The sequence below is a fragment of the Podarcis pityusensis genome (assembly GCF_964106645.2).
Source record: "Podarcis pityusensis genome assembly, chromosome: 2".
Taxonomy (NCBI): Eukaryota; Metazoa; Chordata; class Lepidosauria; order Squamata; family Lacertidae; genus Podarcis; species Podarcis pityusensis.
Genome location: NC_138029.1, coordinates 85,409,774 through 85,429,179, shown reverse-complemented (window position 1 = coordinate 85,429,179; position 19,406 = coordinate 85,409,774). Strand labels below are relative to the sequence as shown.

The following is a 19,406-nucleotide window of genomic DNA, read 5'->3' as shown; positions in this document are numbered from 1 at the left end:
CTAATAATAATAATAATGATAATAATAAATTGCTACTATTATTATTGCATTTCTACCTTACCCTATCTTACCCTTTCTCCTGCAAGAGCCCAGGGTGGTTATACAACCTTATCATGACAGTATTGTAGTTGCCAAAGTAGCTGAAACCACAGGCAATATTCGTGCCCCAAAATGCATGTTACCAAGCGTGCTTCTCGTGTATGCCCCAGGATTTCTGCAGTAAAACTATCCAGCACAATCTTAGGCCATGTTTACTCAGAGGCAGATCCTGCAATATTCAATGCGGATTACTTAAATCGCAGTCTGGATTGCAGTATGGAGCCACACACTTGGGACATCTCGTTTTCATGTCATTCCACTTTTAATTTGCATATGTAGCGCCTTTCTATATTACTAACACAAGGTGGTTTACAGCTGAAAAAAGTAAAGATCACACATCTTTTAGCAATCTGATCCAATACAAATAAATCATAAAAAAAATAGACTTAAACAACTTATATCAAATTAAGTAATATTCAATAATGCATTAGGATAGTACACAATAAAATTAACTCTCAAAATAGCAACAAATAATAATTAAACAGGAATTCACTCTCAGCAGTTACTACATTGGCCATGGTTCCTTGCAAGCTTGTTGGCATCTGTCTGTCTCAGGAGACAATGGAGGAGTGCACCTTCAGGGGTGAAGTCAATGTGTTGGAGAACTATAGCGCCTGCTGCGGCTGTAAAATCTGATACAGGTGAGACCTGTTTTGTTGCAGCTGGGCAGATGCATCATGGCCTTTCTTCCTTCTGCATTCTTTCTAGTGGTCATTCCTCCTCTGGTCACTACTATGGATATATGACATGGCTACTTGTCTCCAGGTCCTGCAGTCGCCTACAAGGGATTCCCACACAGCGGGCTTGATGTTCCCTGCCTTTAAGCTCACATTTGCAGAAATTTTGGTAACATGGAATTGGCCTGCCAACAGGCCTGGTGCCTGAAGCCAGCTCCCCGTAGAGCACATCCTTGGGGACCCTGTCATCTTCCATTATGTTATCTCTATGTATGTTCTATATATTTCTATTAAACGAAGACAATTAAAGGTTTAATATTGAGACTCCAAGGGTGACGCCACTCTTTAAAACATGGAGGTAGGCTGGCTGCCCTCCCTGTCCCTGAATTCCACCCTGACATCATCCATCCTCTGCCTCTGAGAGGATAACCTGTTCTCTTTTTCTACAGGCCATTAAGTGATGTTGGCAGTCATTGCACCTGGCTGTTTTCTGTTTGGTTATCTCCCCCCCCCCCCCCCCGTTTGTGCCACTGCATGTGCTTTCCCCACACGCTTTGAATGCACAAGGACAGCAGGCTGACTTCATCAAAAGAGTATAGAAATATAATCAAGCTGACGAATCCAGGGGATATGTTTCTGGTGCAGGATAGCCCACTGCCATGTAAAGACAGACTTTAGCAACAGCTATAAAAACAGGCGTCACAAGCCCTGAATATCAGCACCCCAAACTTCTGAGCTGTGAAAAGACAATGTGTAAGGCAAAACCAGAAGATGTGCATTTGCTAGGGTGGGAGAATGATCACAAGACAGCAAGAGACTTGCTGGGAGAACTGTAGCTCAGTGGAACAGCAAACTATTTTGCAAATGGACGCTCCCAGGTGCAATTCTTAGCATTTCCAGGTAGGGATGGGAATGACCCATCTCAAACCCAGGAGGGTCACTGCTGTTCAAGAGTAGACAAGCCTGGAGTAGATGAACCAATGATCTGACTTAATATAAGGCATCTTGCTAATGGGAGTTTGAAGCAGATGGAAGAGAAGTGTTTTAATGCTGAATATATTTGGTGCCGTCTTTGACAATTCTTAGGGCCATTGCACACATTTTTTGAGCTACATGCAAGGTATTTGGGGAACAACCCCTATAAATGATAATGTGAATATGAGTGATGTGTTTGAAAATGTATGGACTCTGAAGGAACCAGAACTGGCAGGAGCTTTGCTGAATGTAAAGCCTGAGCATTATAACTTATGGGTGAACTTGCCCTTATATGCTCTCTGTAAAACTATTCCTCTCCTTGCCAAAGCCATATAATTATGAAATGTGGTTGTACACAACCCCCTTCACAACCATAATGACCAACCACATACTTTTCAAAAAGAACACTATACTGTTTAAATCTTGGCTTACATGGCACAACTTTTATGTACAAAATTATGCAGAGTAGAACAAAGCACAATATTAGCACGTATAAATAAAACAAAACTCCAAGTACCTTCAATAAAATAAAATGCTGGCTAATTATTTAAACAGTTGCATTACAATCAATGAAGCAATCTGATGATCAGCAATTTATTAGACCAATTCTTTTTTCCAGATACTGCAAAATACAAAAAAGAGACACCCTATTTTAGGAGCAAACTGTGTAACATGGTAGGCCAATTGCTTTATTTTGCTGTTGTTAGCATAGAAAAACTGCTTTGGTAGAGGGTGAATAGGAGCAATATAGTGGGCTCAGAAGCTAAACATTTCTCTATTCACTGTTTCTCCACTCTAGATCACCCCTGCTGCTTCTCTGCTGCCAATTACTGCCACCAGAAACATCTTTTTACATTTGTGCATAACTTAATTGTTTTAATGAAAGAAAAACTGGGGTCAACTATCCTTAATGGAAAGGGAAGTCAGTCAGTTTTCATATGAACAAGTAATAGGTCCACTGAATTTGTACTCTGTGGTTGCAATTGCATTCTAATGTGGGCAAGAGATACTACTCTGAGGCATTTTTTTCCTATCAAATTCTTGAGAATACCAAGGCAGCCTTTTTGCGTTACTGTATTTTATTGGATACAGGTAAGGTCTGTTTTAATGCCACCATAAAGAAACTAAACTGGTAGCGGCAATGAGAGTAAATTCATTCTTTTAGTTTTATGATCTGTTTTGAAGGGCTTAAAACATGTCAAACACAAATAGAAATTGCCATAATGGGAAGGGCTCTCACTGATCACAGAAAAGATCTGACACACTGTTACTACAACAGGAGCTGGTGTGAGCACCTTTAGGCACTGGGATCCTGCAGAGTTTGATATGAAAAGGATGCTCTTTTGAAATGGTTTAGAGATCCTGAAAAAAATTACTGGTTCAGTATCTCAGAAAACCTCTGATCATACTTTGAAGAATAGCTTTAAACTCACACAATGTCCCACCCCCCTAATTAGAAAAAGAGCTAATGTTCTAATGATTCTCTCAGCGTCCAGAGTAGTGGGGATACATTTCCAACACCCCCTTTGGCTTCGGAGTTTGAAATATCAAGTCCTATATTGTGTTTAACCAACAGAGGCCATGACAACATCCACAGGAAGTTCTTCTCCACTCCGTGCTGTGACTTGCATTGTCACAGTGTCTGTCAGGACAAGACGAGAACGAACCAAGAGATCGTGGCCACCCCGAAATACACCTGTAGTAGATATGAGTACGACAATAGCATTAGGCTATCCATCAGCATCTCAAATGCTTACAAGAATTCTGCATCTCTGGTACCTCGAGAGCATTAAACTAAAATTCCAAAGAAACATACGACACTTAAAAAGAAAAAAGAAAAAGACCTGAAAATTAGAATGGCTCTTACATTAATAATGTTTTGGCTAACAGTTATCCAGTGTTATACTTTGGTAGTTACTTTATAAGTTATCTACTCAGCCATACCCATTAGGATCACCACAAAAATTGAAACCAATATATTAGCACAACTCCTCACCTGCCAGGTACAAGGCATGAGAGTTCTTGTTTTCAGGCACTTTATCTGACCGCTCGCAGGGCTGCATCCCTAGAAATTTGACAATATTGCCTACTGCCTCTGTGGAAAGAAATATATTGGGGACCATATCAGAATCCAAGAGAAAATACTTAAAAACTTGGGGTGGGGTGGGGTGGGGTGGGGGGGAGAAAGCATATCAAGAGCCCCGCAAATATTACCTTCCAGTGTTTTCACTGTGGATAACGTGAAAGTCTCTTCTTTTTCAAACTCATCGCCAACTTCTTCCCAGGCTGCTCCAAAATTTGGCTTCAGAACCCTTTGGATGTGATCTGCTATGGTCACCTCAATGTCTTCCAACTAATATATAAAAAAAGGATATTTAAAATGATATCACTCTGTATCAAGCTTTGCCATTGGCTCATTGAACAGCTGTAACCCCCGTCACATTAAGGCAACTCTCCCCTTCCAATTTAAAGGTGGGTTTGGAGGCTGCTTCAAAGGGCACTTAGCAGCTTTAAGACAGGAGAATGGTTTAAAGGGCTTGCATTTTTCCCCAGGCTGGCCACCTGCCAATCATGTGTCATGTGACTGACAGATCAGCAGCCACACCCACCCACAGAATTTGGCCCATGAGGCTGATCCTAATGAGGATTTGGCCCCTGGAGTCAAAAAGGTTCCTCACCCCTGGATTTAGAGGGATGGTCCCCACGGTGTTCTGCATTTTGCATTGTACTCTATATGCCTGTGACTCTGCCTCCTCTTCTATACTCCCTCTCCTTTACCAGCCATCTAGTCTTCAACATCCCTTAATGCCCATCTTTCCACAGAATCACTGGGCCAGCACCCAAATCACACGCTGGACGGAGGAGTGGTGTGCCCTTCCAAGTCACGCCATTACAAACATCAGCTTGCCAGATGGAAGAATTGCCCCTCTCCCTGCATGCTCTTCTGAGTGTTTTCCTGACCATCTCCTCCAAAAGCCAATGAGGGGGCACACAGTGGAAGAGGTGGTTGGAAAAGCCCTGCTGCACAAGCAGCAGCACTCCCACTGGGCTTCTGCTGACAAGAGTTCATCCCATGAATCATGCCCGCTATGCGTGAGTTGGGTGCTCTACAGCCTTTACCAAAGGTGTCATGGGCTTTGAAGACACTCAAACTCAGGACGCAAGGGAGAAACGTGCTAGGAGGAAGGCACGCTTGGCAAATCCACACCATGATCAACTCCCGCCCGGGAACCAATGTCCCCACTGTGGAAGGACGTGTGGGTCCAGAATGGGCCTCCACAGTCACTTACGGACTCATTGTTAAAACTTATGGAAGACAATCTTACTCGGCTACGAGTGATCGCCAAAGAAGAAGAAGAATATGCAAAACAGACTGATCTGCATGATATTTCCTGAGGGTGAGGAAGGAAGCTTGGTCTCCTCATAACACAAGGCCTCCTTGTAGGGAGCCTGACTCACATTATGGTCTGCATATGAAGGAGGGGCTTGTGCTGCCCTTCTAAGAAATAACTTTGCACACCAGCCAAAAGAGAGAAAGAATATGTTTTGAGCCTTTAGCAGCATGACACAGTGTGTCATTTATGTTTCTAATACGACATAAATGCAGACTGAACGCTATCACTTTTTTCCATTCTTAAATGATGATCTTTTTAGTGGGCAGCTTTTGGAGCAGCGCATACAGCGGATGTGACTCTCAGCAGAATTGCCAGACACTTGGGCGGGGGTGGGGAGGAAGAAACGGAGAAGCAAAATCAATAGATCAGAGCCAGGTTCAAGTTGCATTGTGCAGTCTGCTCTTCAGAGCAGAAATAAGAAATGCCGCCCTGTGTAATGGGACTGAAGCTGCAGGGCGAAGACAGTCTTAGGGCAAGCAAAATCTCTGCACAGGAGTAGGTAAAACAGCCCGGGCTCAAAATATCAGTTGCAGGTGGGAGTAGAAAACAACAACTCCCAGGCAAGGGGGAAAAAGGAGCCCTCCCTGCAAAATGTTCCTGTAGGTTTGACACTCAGAACACTTCCACGGTGCCCTAAGCTGACAGGAAATCAATGGCCCTGATACAGAAAATGAAACCCACTGAGCATAAAAGCTGGCTCATCAGTATCCTCCACACAGCGCATCAGCTACACTCTCTAGAGCATATTATTATGTATTCATACTTGGGGGGGGGGGGGAATAGAGCCTTTGGTATTTTAAGTGTGCCGGGAAGGGTGTATTTTGCTTAAAAAAAACCTCCCTTACCCAAAAGATTACAAGCGAAACAGCTTTGCTGGAGCATTTTATCCAAGAAATGTGGGGATAGAACAGGGAGCTGAGAGTAGTCATGCCCCAGGAGACGTCACAGCCTTCAAGTAAATGGCTGCCAACATTCAGCTGGTTATAAGCCAGGTCTGTGTGTGAGCAGCTGGTGACGGGGCACCCCAGGTTTGACACTTAGCCATCTGGACATGCTGAGACTGAACAGCCTGTTAGCTCAGAAGCTGGTCAATCCATCCTCTGGCCCTGATGAGACAGGGTTTCTAATGCATTTGTTAGATCAAGCCACAGCTCCCCAGAGGAGGTCAGGAGGCAAAGCTATGTCACCCTGGATGGCCTTGCCTTGGCTCACATTTCACCACCTGACCAGGAGACATTGAAAAAGGGACAGGAAAGTAGCTAAATCTCCTCTTACCACATATTCGTCCTCATAGCCCTCTTCCTCTGCTTCACCGGTGTTCGGGTCACAGTCCTTGACAGTGAATTTCATCATGCAGCTGAACGTACAGGCCACTGCAGAAAGGGGAAAAAGAAAAAGAAAAAAATCAAGCACAAAGAAATGTGAAATGTACAAGTTAATTTATATTCCTGTCTCAGCTCCTATGTCCAGTCTGCCTATTTATTAAAAAGTCACTGAGGACTGAGAGGAGTGCTTGTAATGTTATAATTTCCCAACAAGACAGTTCTCCCCTAGACAGAAAAGTCAAATTAACCTAACAACCTCACTCAAGGTAAACAAGGTTTTTCCACAGAAAGGGTGTCTAGAAGTCTTTAGGCCTACAATTCACACACTGTTATTATAGGCTTATGTCCAAGGCAGTGCTAATAAACTGTCCCATCTGCACAAGGATTTACACTGGCACAATGGTACATTCCCCTTTCTCTCCAAGAATGCCTCTAAATCTGTTCCAGGATCCCCCCCACCCGGCTCCCATTTGGAGCATTTTAGTCGGGTGCAGGGCACGTGCGGGCAAAGTCAGTCCCACTGTGCAAAATAGATCCTTGCACTGACAGGACCAAGCACTGCATTTCAGACAAGTCTTCAAATAAAAAGTACGTGAATTCTCAAAAGTCATTTAATGTCTGTTAAAATGGACAGGGGCTGCAAGCTCAGAACTATAAGGCAGCTTGGTCTGACTGAGAAGGGAAGAAAACAGAGAAAATCTTGTTACCTGCTGTTGGGTCCTCTTCGGGCAATGCAATCAATGTATAGCAAGTGCCAGGTTGGTTGTACAGCAAACTTTTGGCAGGTATGTAACCAATGACCTCATATGCCTCAGTTGGCTCCATCTGCACTGTGACATTTTCCAGGATCTGATCATTCAGGGTGTTTGTGCAGTCAAACTATCAGGGAAAATCAAGGAACGTCATGGCACAAAATACAGAATGTACTTTACTGTGCTGTAATGTAAAGTTTGGGGTTGTTTATTTAAAAGCATTTCTAAGTCACTTAATCTTTCTTTAAAAATAATTCTGAGCAATATACAACACAAAAACGAAACAAAAAATACAACATAAAACCAATTGTTGGTATCTGTCTGTCTCAAGAGATAATGGAGTGTCCTTCTGGGAGCAAAGCCAGGCTGTCAGAGAATCACAGCAACCTGCTGTGGCTGCAGAGACCAGAAACTCTTAACTGCTGCCCCCCCATGTTGCTTTTGCTGTGTTAGCAGCACCGAAGGGACCTCTCCATGGCGCAAACCTGGGCACTATGTACGGAGATCCTGGGCTCAGTAAAAGGGTAATATAAAAGTAATATATAAAAACAAAAATTCAGGGAATTTACATTAAGTCAGAGTATGATCTTAGGGATTAAGGAAAACCTGGGCCAAAATATGTGTCTTTATAAGATATCTGAAGTGACTGGTGGTTGCTGCTTCAGAGGGAAGGGTGTTCCATAATACAGGGGCAAGAGCGGAAAATGCCCATTTTGGGGGCACCATCCTATAACATTCTGTAAGGTGAGATATACAGAGGATATAAATGATCTTGCTGGTTTACAGAGGAGTAGGCGGTCTTTCAGGTTAACTGGTTTCCATCAATAGTTTTCAAAGACACACTATTAAGACCCACATTTAAGGCGATAACTGCAGAAGGCATCTGCTTTAGTGCATCTACAGACATAGTGCCTGCACTGGTCCTGGGTTGACCCTCCACACCCAACTAAGCTGTAGGCCAGTGCAGTTCTTGAGCCAGCATAGGCACAGAGCCTGCTTCCATGAAGATCCAACTTCCATATACAATAACTCACAACTTACACACATTTAACTATTCAGCTTTAAGTGCTTGGCAATCAATCAAATATAAAAAATGGGTGGAAAAGAGGCATATTTCGGGGGGGAAAGACTTTGGCAATCCCACCTGCCATGCCATGGAGCCCCATGAGTTTTGACAATACACGATTTTGGCTTTACACCCTATCCCCGGAACATAACCCCAGTGTAAGTTGAGAGTCGCCTGCATTGGCTTCTTGTGCTACAATATTTCTTGGGCTGAAACATCCTTAAGAATGGCTTTCCATCCTCCAGCATCCCCACTGGAGTGCACATTTCCCAAGGCATATACAGTTTCAGTAGTAAAACAAATCTGCATATATTTTAGGATCAGCATCAAAAGTGATTCTTAGCATTGTAATGGGGTCAGGTAGACACCCACTAGGACATCTCCCCATCTTTCAGATATAAAAAGGAACCTGTGCCTTGCCATAAGCTAATCCAACCTACCCTCGTGGAGCTGTGGTGCATGCATCCATTATCTGACCATGCTTAGCTGAGGGAAATGCTCTGGTCTGAGGCCTCTGGCAGGGACAACCCCAAATGAATCATTCTAGGCACCAGGCCTCCATGTTATTTGCATGCCCCCCATTCTCCTCCTCCAGTTCAGCCACAAGAAGATTGGAAGGTTCTGCTTCTGTTTCTAATGAACCACAGTTACTCATTTTGTTTAAACCCAGACCCAATGTGGTTAAGTCTTAAGGCAGGGATGGGGAACCTCAGAACCAGGGACCAAAGGCAGCTCTCTAACTAAGAAGCCTCTTGAGACTTTACCCAGGCCACAATCTCTTCACCAGCCACAGCCCTGCTTCGAACCTCTGAGTGTTTTATCTCGCGAGAATATGTCCTTGACCTCTAGGTATGCCTCTTGACTGCCTGAATGGAGGACAGAGAGGTGTGCAAGCATATGCAGAACCACAGAACCATAGAGTTGGAAGGGACCCTGAGGATCGTCTACTCTAGGCCAACCCCTTGCAATGCCGGAATCTCAGCTAAAGCATCCATGACAGACGGCCACCCAACCTCTGCTTATAAACCTCCAAGGAAGGAGGGTCCACCACCTCCCGAGGGACCCCCGTTCCACTGCTGGAACAGCTCTTACTGTCTGAAAGTTCCTCCAGACGTTTAGTCAGAAACTCCGTTCTTGTAATTTGAATCCATTGGCTAGGGTCCTACCCTCCAGAGAAGGAGAGTCTCTTATATGTATATGATTGGCAGCAATTCTTTGTACGTGGGTGCTGAGTGCAATTGGTTGGTTGACAGAGGTAGTGAATGATTGTAGTGATTAGGGAACGGATGTTGTGAGCGTGAGACTGGGCAAGTGGCGGTATGAAAAGGGTGTTTTATGTTTGTTAGGATTCTACCTTATGCTGCCTCAAATGCTATTTGACTTTATTTATACTGATACCGTTTTCATGGATATGGAAACCATATCTGGCGCTTATTTGAAGGTAAACCATGTGACATTATTTTTATTGCACCCACTGTGCATCTGTTATACTGTAAACAACTCTGAGATGTCCAAACATTAACCCATCTATAAATGGAAGAGACTACTGTCACTACTTGTGTATTTTCAACGCAGTACCCACCTGGAACACCATGTGGTTTGTGAACGTGTGCTTGGTACAGTGGATCACATACTCCGTCTCCAATTCTGTAAGAGCCACTGGCTCGGAAGAGGATTTGAACAGCGGGCCGAGTTCTCGGAACTCTGGGATAGCAGCTAATTGTTCTAAAATACACACACACACACAGAGAGAATTGGCAAGTGGAACCTATTCAAGATTTCTGCTCTACTTAGACTATAGCTTTAGGGGAATAAACAACTCCCAGCCTCAGTTCCCTCATCTGTAAAACATGGATAAAAACATTTAAGTACAGAACAACAGAAGAGGAGCCTGTTGAATCAGGAGAATGGCCCATCTAGTCCAGCATCCTACTCAATTATGAACAAGTTAAAGATCCCAGGTCCCAGTACTGATCCTTGGTTGACTTCCATTTATTCCTGTTCTCTGCTTCCAGCACCTAACCAATTCCTGATCCAGGAATTGCTTACTCAGCAGTCTTTGGTGAGGTACCTTGTGGAAAGCTTTTTGAAAGTCAAAGAACACCACAGATCACCTCTTTCTATGCTTGTTGACACTGTCAAAGAACTCTTAATAGGTTTGTGAGAAAGGATTTTCCCTCACAGAAGCTAAGCTCGTTCTACTTCAGCAAGACTTGTTCTTATATGCTTGGCTATTTTATCCTTAACAATACTTTCCACCAGTTTCCCCCAAACAAACATTAAGCTAACTGACCTATAACTTTCAGGATCCTCGCTGGATCCCTCTTTTAAAAATGGTGTTACCTGAGAACTGGAAAGTAGCTAATGTATGCAGGTTTATCTAAGGGACAAGTTTCACATTTCTGTTTAGAAGATCAACAATTTCACACTTGAGTTCTTGAGGTGGATGCCATCTGGAACTGGCAATTTGTCCGTTTTTATTTAGTCAAAGTTGGCCCACAAGTGGGGGAGATAAGGAACTAGCCCAATGGCCAGATCTAGTTCCCCCACCTGCTATATACATTAAAAAGTAGTTGATCTTGACTCTACTCTCCCCAAAAACATTTCTAGTTAACACACTACATCTATCAGAAAAATCTCAGATATCGAAAGACTGAGGGAATAATCTTACAAATTGCTCAACTGTCACATTCTATACTCAAATACAAGGTGATATCGTACCTTGGAATATTTCTTGTCTGGTTGCTGCCACTTTCTCTGGCTGCTTGGTGGCAGACACCGGAGCATTTTCTGCAAATGGAGCAAGAAAAACACAGCACATGTACAGTAATTCACGTTTGCTAACCTGAAGCTCTGTTGTGGTAATTCAAAGGGGGAACTGAACCTCTTACAGAGAAACAGCACCTTATTTTTGGTGCTCATTTAGAAAACCAGGACAGGAGGTGGGAGGAGAGCCAGAATTGGAACAAACAGCAGGTTGATTACTGTAATGGAAGAAGATGGCACCAATATTCTGATCAGGTAGCAGCATAAGGGGAAAAGAAAACGGTCCCTGATGTCTTAGCAAGATGAAACTGAAGCAATTCATAATATCGCAGGTGCTGCTGTGAAAAGGGCCCATGAAATTCAAGCTGGGCCACCTTGAAAGGGCAGAGAGAACTGGAAAGTCCCCAAGAAACGTGCTGTGCTAGACACTGATGAGAAAGTTTGTCCCTTGTTATTTCTACAATTACCTGTTCTTTGTTCAGTGATGGGGGCAGTTGCCAAGGGAACAGACTTCAGGTCAAAGGGTTTTTCAGAAGGATCCAGTGTATATTGGTGCAGCGCCCTCTCCAGGCCAGGGATGGATACAGTCAATCCTGGAGAAGAGAAAGGGTGACCAAAATTGAACTTAACAGGAAACCAGGGACCTCTTTGTCGCCTTATAAATCAGAGCTCAATTAAGTCTCCACATCTGCTCTTCCATATGGCCTCATCCCAAAACCTGCTTAAAGGGCTTGGCTTGGGGCCAATTTAATCCCCTACAGCTTAAATGGGTTGCTGATTGAGCTAGGAGCAACTACCCACTGAGGAGATATTCCTATCCAGATGCAAAGGAACCAAATGCTTCACTGCAAATCCATTCCTGATGAATATCTGCATTTCAGGGAGCTGGGGACATAACCTCAAAAGGGTACCTATGGAGACGACTCTCCTCCTGAGAGCTGCGTACAAAACAACTGGCTTGCATCTGTTCCCATTCAGGGCTCAGGGGACACAGAGGCTCTGCTATCCCTTATTATACAATCCGCACAGGAAGAGAAGCAGATCTGGAAATCAGGCTAAAATCCCCATTTGCCCTTCATGCTACACGAAGCCATCTCTGCTGACCCACAAATAGATTAGACAGACCTGAAAAGTATCAGTAAATGCTGGCAACCTAAAAGGAGCCTTCAGAGCTATCCATCAAGCCTTCCCCTACACCACCACCAATTCATCAATGCTGCACAATGCACTTTGGTGTTCTAGCTTGGCGGGTGTGGAAATAAGGAGTCATCTGTTGCCTTCCTTCCTGTTCCTTCTTTCTAACCAACCCCCTTGGCTGAGAGGAACTGCACTATGTTAAAGGTGGAAATGATGAGCTGGTTGGAAGGTGACAGTTACTAGGTTGGGATAGAAGGGAAATCAATCTGCACGGCCGGCTCTACTGTTAGGCAAAGTGCCTTGGGCAGCAGATACTGGGGTAGATGGGCAGCAGGGTCCGGTCCCTCCTAAGCCTCCTGGTCATTCCCTTCCATTGGAGGATAGACCTGCACGTATGCTGCACAGCCTCTTTTGGCTCCCCAAAACTAGCCAGCTGTCTCACACGCAGCACAGGATGCTATCCCATCACCAGTGTCAAAGGAAGGTTCAGAGGCCAGGCCAGTTGGCTTCTCCATGTGGAATGGGGAATTGGGAGGAGAAGGGGCAGACTTCTGCCTCACTTCAGGCAGGTAAACATTTTGAGCTGGCCTTGTCAGTCTGTATATAGCTTTGGCAAGAGCCAATGTGGTGAATTTTAGCAAAAATAAAAGTTAAGTAAGCTACGGGTCTCTCTTCCTTTTTCATTCCCCCCCTTCCTTCTACTTTATTTTCTCACTGAAACATATCAATAAAATATTATTTATTTATTTGTTTTTAAAAAGTAAGCTAGGGGTGGCATTGTTCTGGGGTGGTAGGGTGAACAAGCTGAGAATTTTAAGTTCCCTGAGTTAGAGCTACGGATTTATTCAGCAGATGTATGCATGACCTTCCTTTTGGTTTGTCTTATGTGATTGTGAACAATTTTGATATCAGTATAAAACTTGCCCTGAGACTTTGGGCTACAAAACAGCTTCCCAATCTAACCTGAGCAATTTGAAAGTCAGCTTTTTAAAAAAGAAAAGAAAAGAAAAACACAACAGAAGTTTCAAACCAAACTACAGCACCTACAATTCTAACTGTCAAATCTTTGTCACAGTCTTCAAGATTTATTTATTTTTTAAACTCCCCAAAACACCTGTTCCACATTCTGGCAAATTCTAGCCGTAAATATGACTTTACGTTTCACATGCCCCCAAACCGGCATCTTGGTTACCGTTCAGGATGTAGCCAGCATTGAGGGCTTTTTGTTTCTGCTCCAAGACACTCAGGTAGAACGTGGCCCTGTCTCTCACTTCATTGTCATCATCCATCACACACCTGAAATCAAGATCAGAGAGCTCTGCTCAGTGGGAATCACTTGAATTCACATGGATCTATCCAAGTTAATCCAATCCAGATGGTCAATAAAGAGGACGGCATGCTCTGTGGTGAAGGGATCAGCAGCATAAATAGCCTGTCCCAGTGCTGACAACTGTCAGGAAACAGCTGCTTACTCAGAGCCCATTAAGACTGTTTTGTGGTGCCGAATACAAGAGTGAATCTGCAATGGGTGGCCACCTCAGTGCATCTGAGCCTGGGAACAATCCCTTCTTTCGACCAAGGCATCTGTGCTGACCCTGCTAAGCTCCTAATCTGTTGCAGAGACTAAGATCAGAGAACTGCATCAATGCACGCAACCCCTGCCCTCCTTCAGTCCTCCTTCTGGAAGCAAACCCAAGGCTGTGTCAGCACTTTTTGGTTATTATGTTTAGGCCCCTAACAGTTCTCCTCCATTCCATCTGAGGAAGTCTTATATTTTTATCCGGCATTTTCCAATTTTGCGTTTCCCTTCCCCCGGTTTTTATTATTTTGGGGATTTGCAAAGTGAGACGTTACTGCTCCCGTTAAAAATGTTTTGTTCATTTTCTTAAGCCTTTTGCACTGACTCTATCCTCAAATCCAGCCACATGAAACCCTGATGTCTCAATTCTGTCTGCTCTGCCTCTTTGGCCAGGGACATGGATCCAACAGCAACAGTCCTTGCTGCAATGGTATAACAACAACAACAACAACAACAACAACAACAACAACAACAACAACATAATTTATTATTTATACCCCGCCTATCTGGCTGGGTTTCCAGTAGCACTGACCAGCCAGCCAGTTTTTCTAAATCAGAAGGAAGTCAGAAATTTAAAGCAGGTCTGTGCATCGTTTGCTTGGGGGAAATCAGCAGGACTTCCACATCCAATCAGATTCCTGCAGGGTACTGTAGTCCATGCCAGCCCTCTCTGACCACATAGCAGCAGGAGTAATTATGAAATCAGCTTAGGCCACACAGTCAGCATGTCTGGCTTTTTCCAGAGCTGTCTCAACAGCAAAAAACTACACATCTTTCCCAGGGAGAGTTTTTTTGTGTTAGATCTATGTGGTCATGCTGCTCTAATCACAACTCACCTCTTCAGCAACACAAGGACACTGGGGAGCATTTCTTCGTTCTGAGCCCCAAATTTAGCCAGAGCACTCACAGCACCTGTAAGCAAGAAAGGAAACAGGGATGATCAGCTGGAGAAGACAGTGTGGGAAGCCGCTTAAAGCGGAAGTTTTCAACCTTTTTGGGTCCACGGCTCCCTTGACCAACTACCTTCTTTCTGCAGCATCCTTGTGGCGCTCAGGAGCCCAGTTATGTCACCCCTTGCCTGCGGAGCTGGCAGTCCCTCACCCCTTTTCAAACACTCTCCCTTGCGAAGTATTCCCTCAGCCTCCTCTCTCCTCTCCTCTCCTTGGGAGTCCTCCAGGAAGCTGCTGGAGCTGCCCCTGGTCTCTGAGCTGCTTCCCCTGCCCCAAAGAGAGGTACGTCCTCATGCTGTCCCACAGGGCCCTGGGAAGCACCCCCTGGCCAGCCCCAGAGGCATCATTCACCTGGGGAACTTGTAGCCAGGGCTGCTGCAATAAACAGTTGTGCAAGCCTTTGGGAGGCAGAGACGCGAGAGGGCATCAGAGGAAGGGAGGGAATGAAAGAGGGACAGAGGTTGGTGTTGCCTGCAGCACCCCTCACCATCATGCATGGTGCGAACCCCGGGGTGCCATGGCCCACTGGTTGAAAACCACTGCCTTAAAGGTTTAGCCAAGCATGGAATAGGAATATATTCACAGGACTGAACCAGGAACAAATAGCTTTTACGTTATCATTAGAACCTCATATAACACAAGTATCTGAACTAACATATAACACAAGTATCTGAACGATCCCTTGCAGCTGATATCCTCTTATAACATGTAAGGTATCATCTTTCTTTATCAGTACATTCTTTACATCAGGAATGGAGAATCTGTGGCCCTCCAGATGCTGCTGAACTACAATTTCCACCATCCCTGTCCATTGTCCCTTCCAGCTGGGTGACCATTTACCTCGATTTGACCATTCCAGCAAGTGACCATTTACCTTGATTTGATTTCAAGTCCGGAAAGTTCATCTACCCCCAACGGCATAAAGAGGAGGAGAGGCTGTCACACTTTGCAGGCAGTAGGTCCCAGGTTCCAATCCTGGCACCTCTGGACAGGAAAGACTCCTGCCTGCCTGAATCCTGGAGAGGCACAGCAAGGTAGCCCAGACAATCCTGAGCTAGACTGACCGACAACCTGACTCAATAAGCTCCTTGTATGTGTGCATGTACCTGCCCTGACTTCCTCGTGTTCCAAGACGACTCTGTTGTAAATGAAACGAATGTACTTTGAAGGGTTGTTGGTCTTAGGCCCTTCCTGGCCCAGCAGGTGGAGAATGCGGGTGGCCAGGACGGTGAACTCGCAGTCCTCAATGAACTCGCACAGGTGGGAGAGTCCGGTTTCCTTGCTCTCCGAGTTCTCCTCAATGATGCCGATGATACATTCAACAATGGCTCGCTTGTACTCAAAGCCACCCTGGACAGGAACATGAATGAGTCAGGGTGAAAGCTCAGTGGAGGATAGTGGCTCTATTTTTACAGTACCTTTCTTAACAAGAAAAGAAAAGCTACTGGGTAATAATTAATTTTCAACTGCATTTCAAGGCAAGAGGGTGTCAGGGCGCTTACTCATCTGCACTGTTTAGCAAAGAGTCTGGAATCTTTTATGCTTTCGTTTTATAAAGGGACATCCTGCCACCTCCCCTGCCTGTTCCATTGTCCTGCTCCAACCATTTGCATTTTTATAATTCTTTTGCTTGCTGCCTTCTGTTGGAAAAAGAAGACAGGATACCAAAAAGGGTTTCTCATGCATATGGACGAGAATAAAAGCCTGAAAAAAGTGCAGAGACAGACTTTACTGGAAGGCACAGGTGCAAAAGCCTTAGGGCTGTTCAAGACAACCTGTTTATTCAGCATTCTTCCCAATTTGTCTGCACAAAGCTTATACAGAGATTAGATCAAGTCCAATCTGTGCTGAGCATTCGTGCCAGTTGGGTTGTTGTAGAGACAATGAGCATTCATCCTGCACTCATCCCAATTTGCTTGCTGGGTAGTTAGACATCTTCCCATTAATCATTTGTTCAACTCGCACTTCGGTGCACTTCCCTGCCACTTTCCAAATCGAAGAGTGTCCTTTTTCAATAGTGGATTTGTTGAGCTAGGGAGACAGAACACTTTAATCCACTTTAATTGCATAAAGCTAATGATCCGGCAAGCGCCTGAATCCCTTCCACAAAACACCGACAGCCTGGAGGGACCCCGAGTACAGCCTCCAGCATGCAGAGCGCTGGGTTTTGAAGCTCTGCATTTCTTCTGTTCCAAGCCTAAATCTTCTGCTGAAGAGTCCCCAGGGACTGGCTATAAATCACAGTGTTGGCAGGAAGGTTTTCAAGAACAAAATTAAGGCACATATCAAACAGAATGGATGGACAGAGGTGGGACAGCCCATCAAGCAATAATGTTTTCATGTCCATGAAGCCCCCAAATAAACAGAATATTGGGTTCTTTCATAAAATGGCATACTAGGAAAACAAGAGCATTTCATCTTCCCAGATACAACCAACAGCTGCTTATTACAAGTAGAATAGGCTATGTTTGTGTCAGGGAACTGCCATCGGAAGGAAGGGAAGTGAAAGGGCTCACACAGGTTGGGAGAGACTCAGCAGCTGAAGAGGGAACCAGTAGGGGGAGAGGAGCTGAGCTGAGGGAAAGGGAGCTGGAGGGATGGCTCAGAGACACTTCCAGCGAAAACAGTGGGGAGGTTTCAGGACCTCCTGTAGGGACACCCACTCCTCGCCGGAAACTGTCACGCAGAGAGTCCAGAAGACGTGTTTCCGTTAAGGAGCTTTTATGTTGGAAGCGATTCCGAAAGCAACCACTGTCGGAATCTGCCAGCGACTGACGGAGCCATGTTTAAGGGGCTCCGTTACAGACAGAGGTTTGCAAACTTGACCAAACTCTGAGGGACTAGGATTTTACACACAAGCAGCTCATCGTCCCATCACAGCATTCCGACAGTCTTCGTGAGCAGCTTGTGCAGGAGAAGGCATCATGAGCAACCCAGCCGGAACCGGAGAAGCAGGAGCTGGAGCGGGTCCAAGCCTGGAAGAAAGGTACCGGGTGTTGGAGGTCCAGCTAGCGCTGCAGACGGCGAGGCTTGAGGAGAGGAGGGCTCAGGATGCAGACAAAAAGGGGAAAGACACCCAGCTCGTCAGAAAGGTACCAGGATTGGTGCAGAAGTTTGGGGGGGAGCCCAAAGACTATCATGGCTTTCGGACAGAGATGCAATATGCCCTCAATCTGCAGTTTGATGAATTCCCTGACGAGGAATCACGAGTGGCTTTCGTGATTGGGCATCTTGAAAAGGGGGCGAGAGACTGGGTTAGACCCCTGATGGCAGCGAATAGTGACGCCCTAAAGGACACGATGAAGTTCTTTCGCGCCATGGATCTGATGTTTTCCAGCGATATTGAACAGGGAGTGGTCCGCAGACAGTTAATGGCTTGCAAACAGGGGAGCCGATCTGTCCGTGAGTACTGGACTGAGTTCACCATGTTGATCCATAAATTGGGGTGGGATCTATCGGCGGAACCCATTCAAATGCTCTTTGAAGAAGGGCTTTCTTCGGCTGTGAAAGACGAACTTTCCCGGGCGCCCAGGGCGGAGTCTATGGACCAGCTGACCAAATCAGCGCTGACCATAGGAGCGCGCCAGGAGGCGAGAGCATTGGAGAGGCGGGAAGGGAAGGGGGAACGTTGGAAGGAGTTCCGCATTCCAGACATTCCAGAGCCAACTTTCCCGCCGGCAGAGCCGATGGAAATCGGAACAGCGCGCGCGCGCGCAGTTTCAAAGCCCAGTGAGGGGGGAAAGAAGGAGGGAAAAGGCGCCCGGAAATGCTATCTCTGCCAACAGCCAGGTCACTTTGCCAGAGTCTGCCCCCAGAGGAAGGAATGGCAAGGGATGGTAGGAGCTGTGGAGGGAAGAGAGGAAGAAATACCGAAGCAAGTAAAAGCCAACGCCTGGCTGCCACCGTCGGGGCACAGCAGCCAGGCCAAAGAGCAGTGAAAGTGCCCACGCCAGAACCTCCTAAACCCGCCCTAGTGATAGAAGTGGCGCTAGAGCTGCCAAACGGACACCCTCTAAAGATAAAGGCGCTGTTGGACTCAGGCAGCTCCTGCAATTTCATGAGCAAAGAGTTTGCAGCTGAACACCAGATACAGACGATCCCTTTAAGCAACCCCCTGCAGGTGACCACGATCGATGGCAGGGAGCTGTTGGGAGGAGAAGTCAGCTTGCAGACCGTCCCAATGATAATGAAGGTGGCAAGGCACACCGAACTGATAGCGTTTAATGTGGCCACCTTGGGAGGAGCTCCCATTATATTGGGGATGAGCTGGCTAGCGTTACATGATCCGCTGGTGGGCTGGCATCAGAGAGTGGTTTCTTTTGGTTCAGCACATTGCTTAGAACACTGCAAAGAGGGAAAGGGTTTGGCAGGGGCCCAAGCCACCCTAGCAGGGACTGAAGTAACGGAGAACGTGAAGGTACCACGACAATACGCAGATCTCCGCGACGTCTTCAGCGAAAGGGAAGCTGACCAACTACCCCCGCATAGACCCTTTGACTGTCAAATCAATTTACTCCCTGGGGCACAGCTCCCTGTAGGCAAGCTGTACGCCATGTCAGACAGAGAGATGCAGGAGCTAAGAGAGTTCATTGACAAGAACCTGAAGAGAGGGTTCATCAGAGAGTCCAGGGCGGTGGGGGGCAGCCCAGTGTTTTTTGTGGATAAAAAAAACACGAACAAGCCGA

At 45.7% G+C, this 19,406-nt stretch overlaps 1 protein-coding gene across 2 annotated transcripts in view; it reads right to left on the bottom strand.

Annotated features, from left to right (window-relative positions):
• Positions 1–2,174: 2,174 nt before the first annotated feature.
• Positions 2,175–19,406, bottom strand: part of COPG1 (COPI coat complex subunit gamma 1) — a 34,882-nt gene continuing 17,650 nt past the window's right edge. For both annotated transcript variants that reach the window (XM_080996745.1, XM_080996744.1), the window contains exons 14-24: positions 15,828–16,071; positions 14,608–14,683; positions 13,385–13,488; positions 11,523–11,648; positions 11,011–11,079; positions 9,872–10,014; positions 7,179–7,350; positions 6,422–6,519; positions 3,966–4,104; positions 3,748–3,846; positions 2,175–3,447 (exon numbers count right to left, since the gene is read on the bottom strand). In XM_080996745.1, coding sequence (XP_080852871.1) covers positions 3,317–3,447; positions 3,748–3,846; positions 3,966–4,104; positions 6,422–6,519; positions 7,179–7,350; positions 9,872–10,014; positions 11,011–11,079; positions 11,523–11,648; positions 13,385–13,488; positions 14,608–14,683; positions 15,828–16,071 — 1,401 coding nt within the window. In that variant the 3' untranslated portion in view covers positions 2,175–3,316. The remainder of the gene's footprint in view (positions 3,448–3,747; positions 3,847–3,965; positions 4,105–6,421; positions 6,520–7,178; positions 7,351–9,871; positions 10,015–11,010; positions 11,080–11,522; positions 11,649–13,384; positions 13,489–14,607; positions 14,684–15,827; positions 16,072–19,406) is intronic.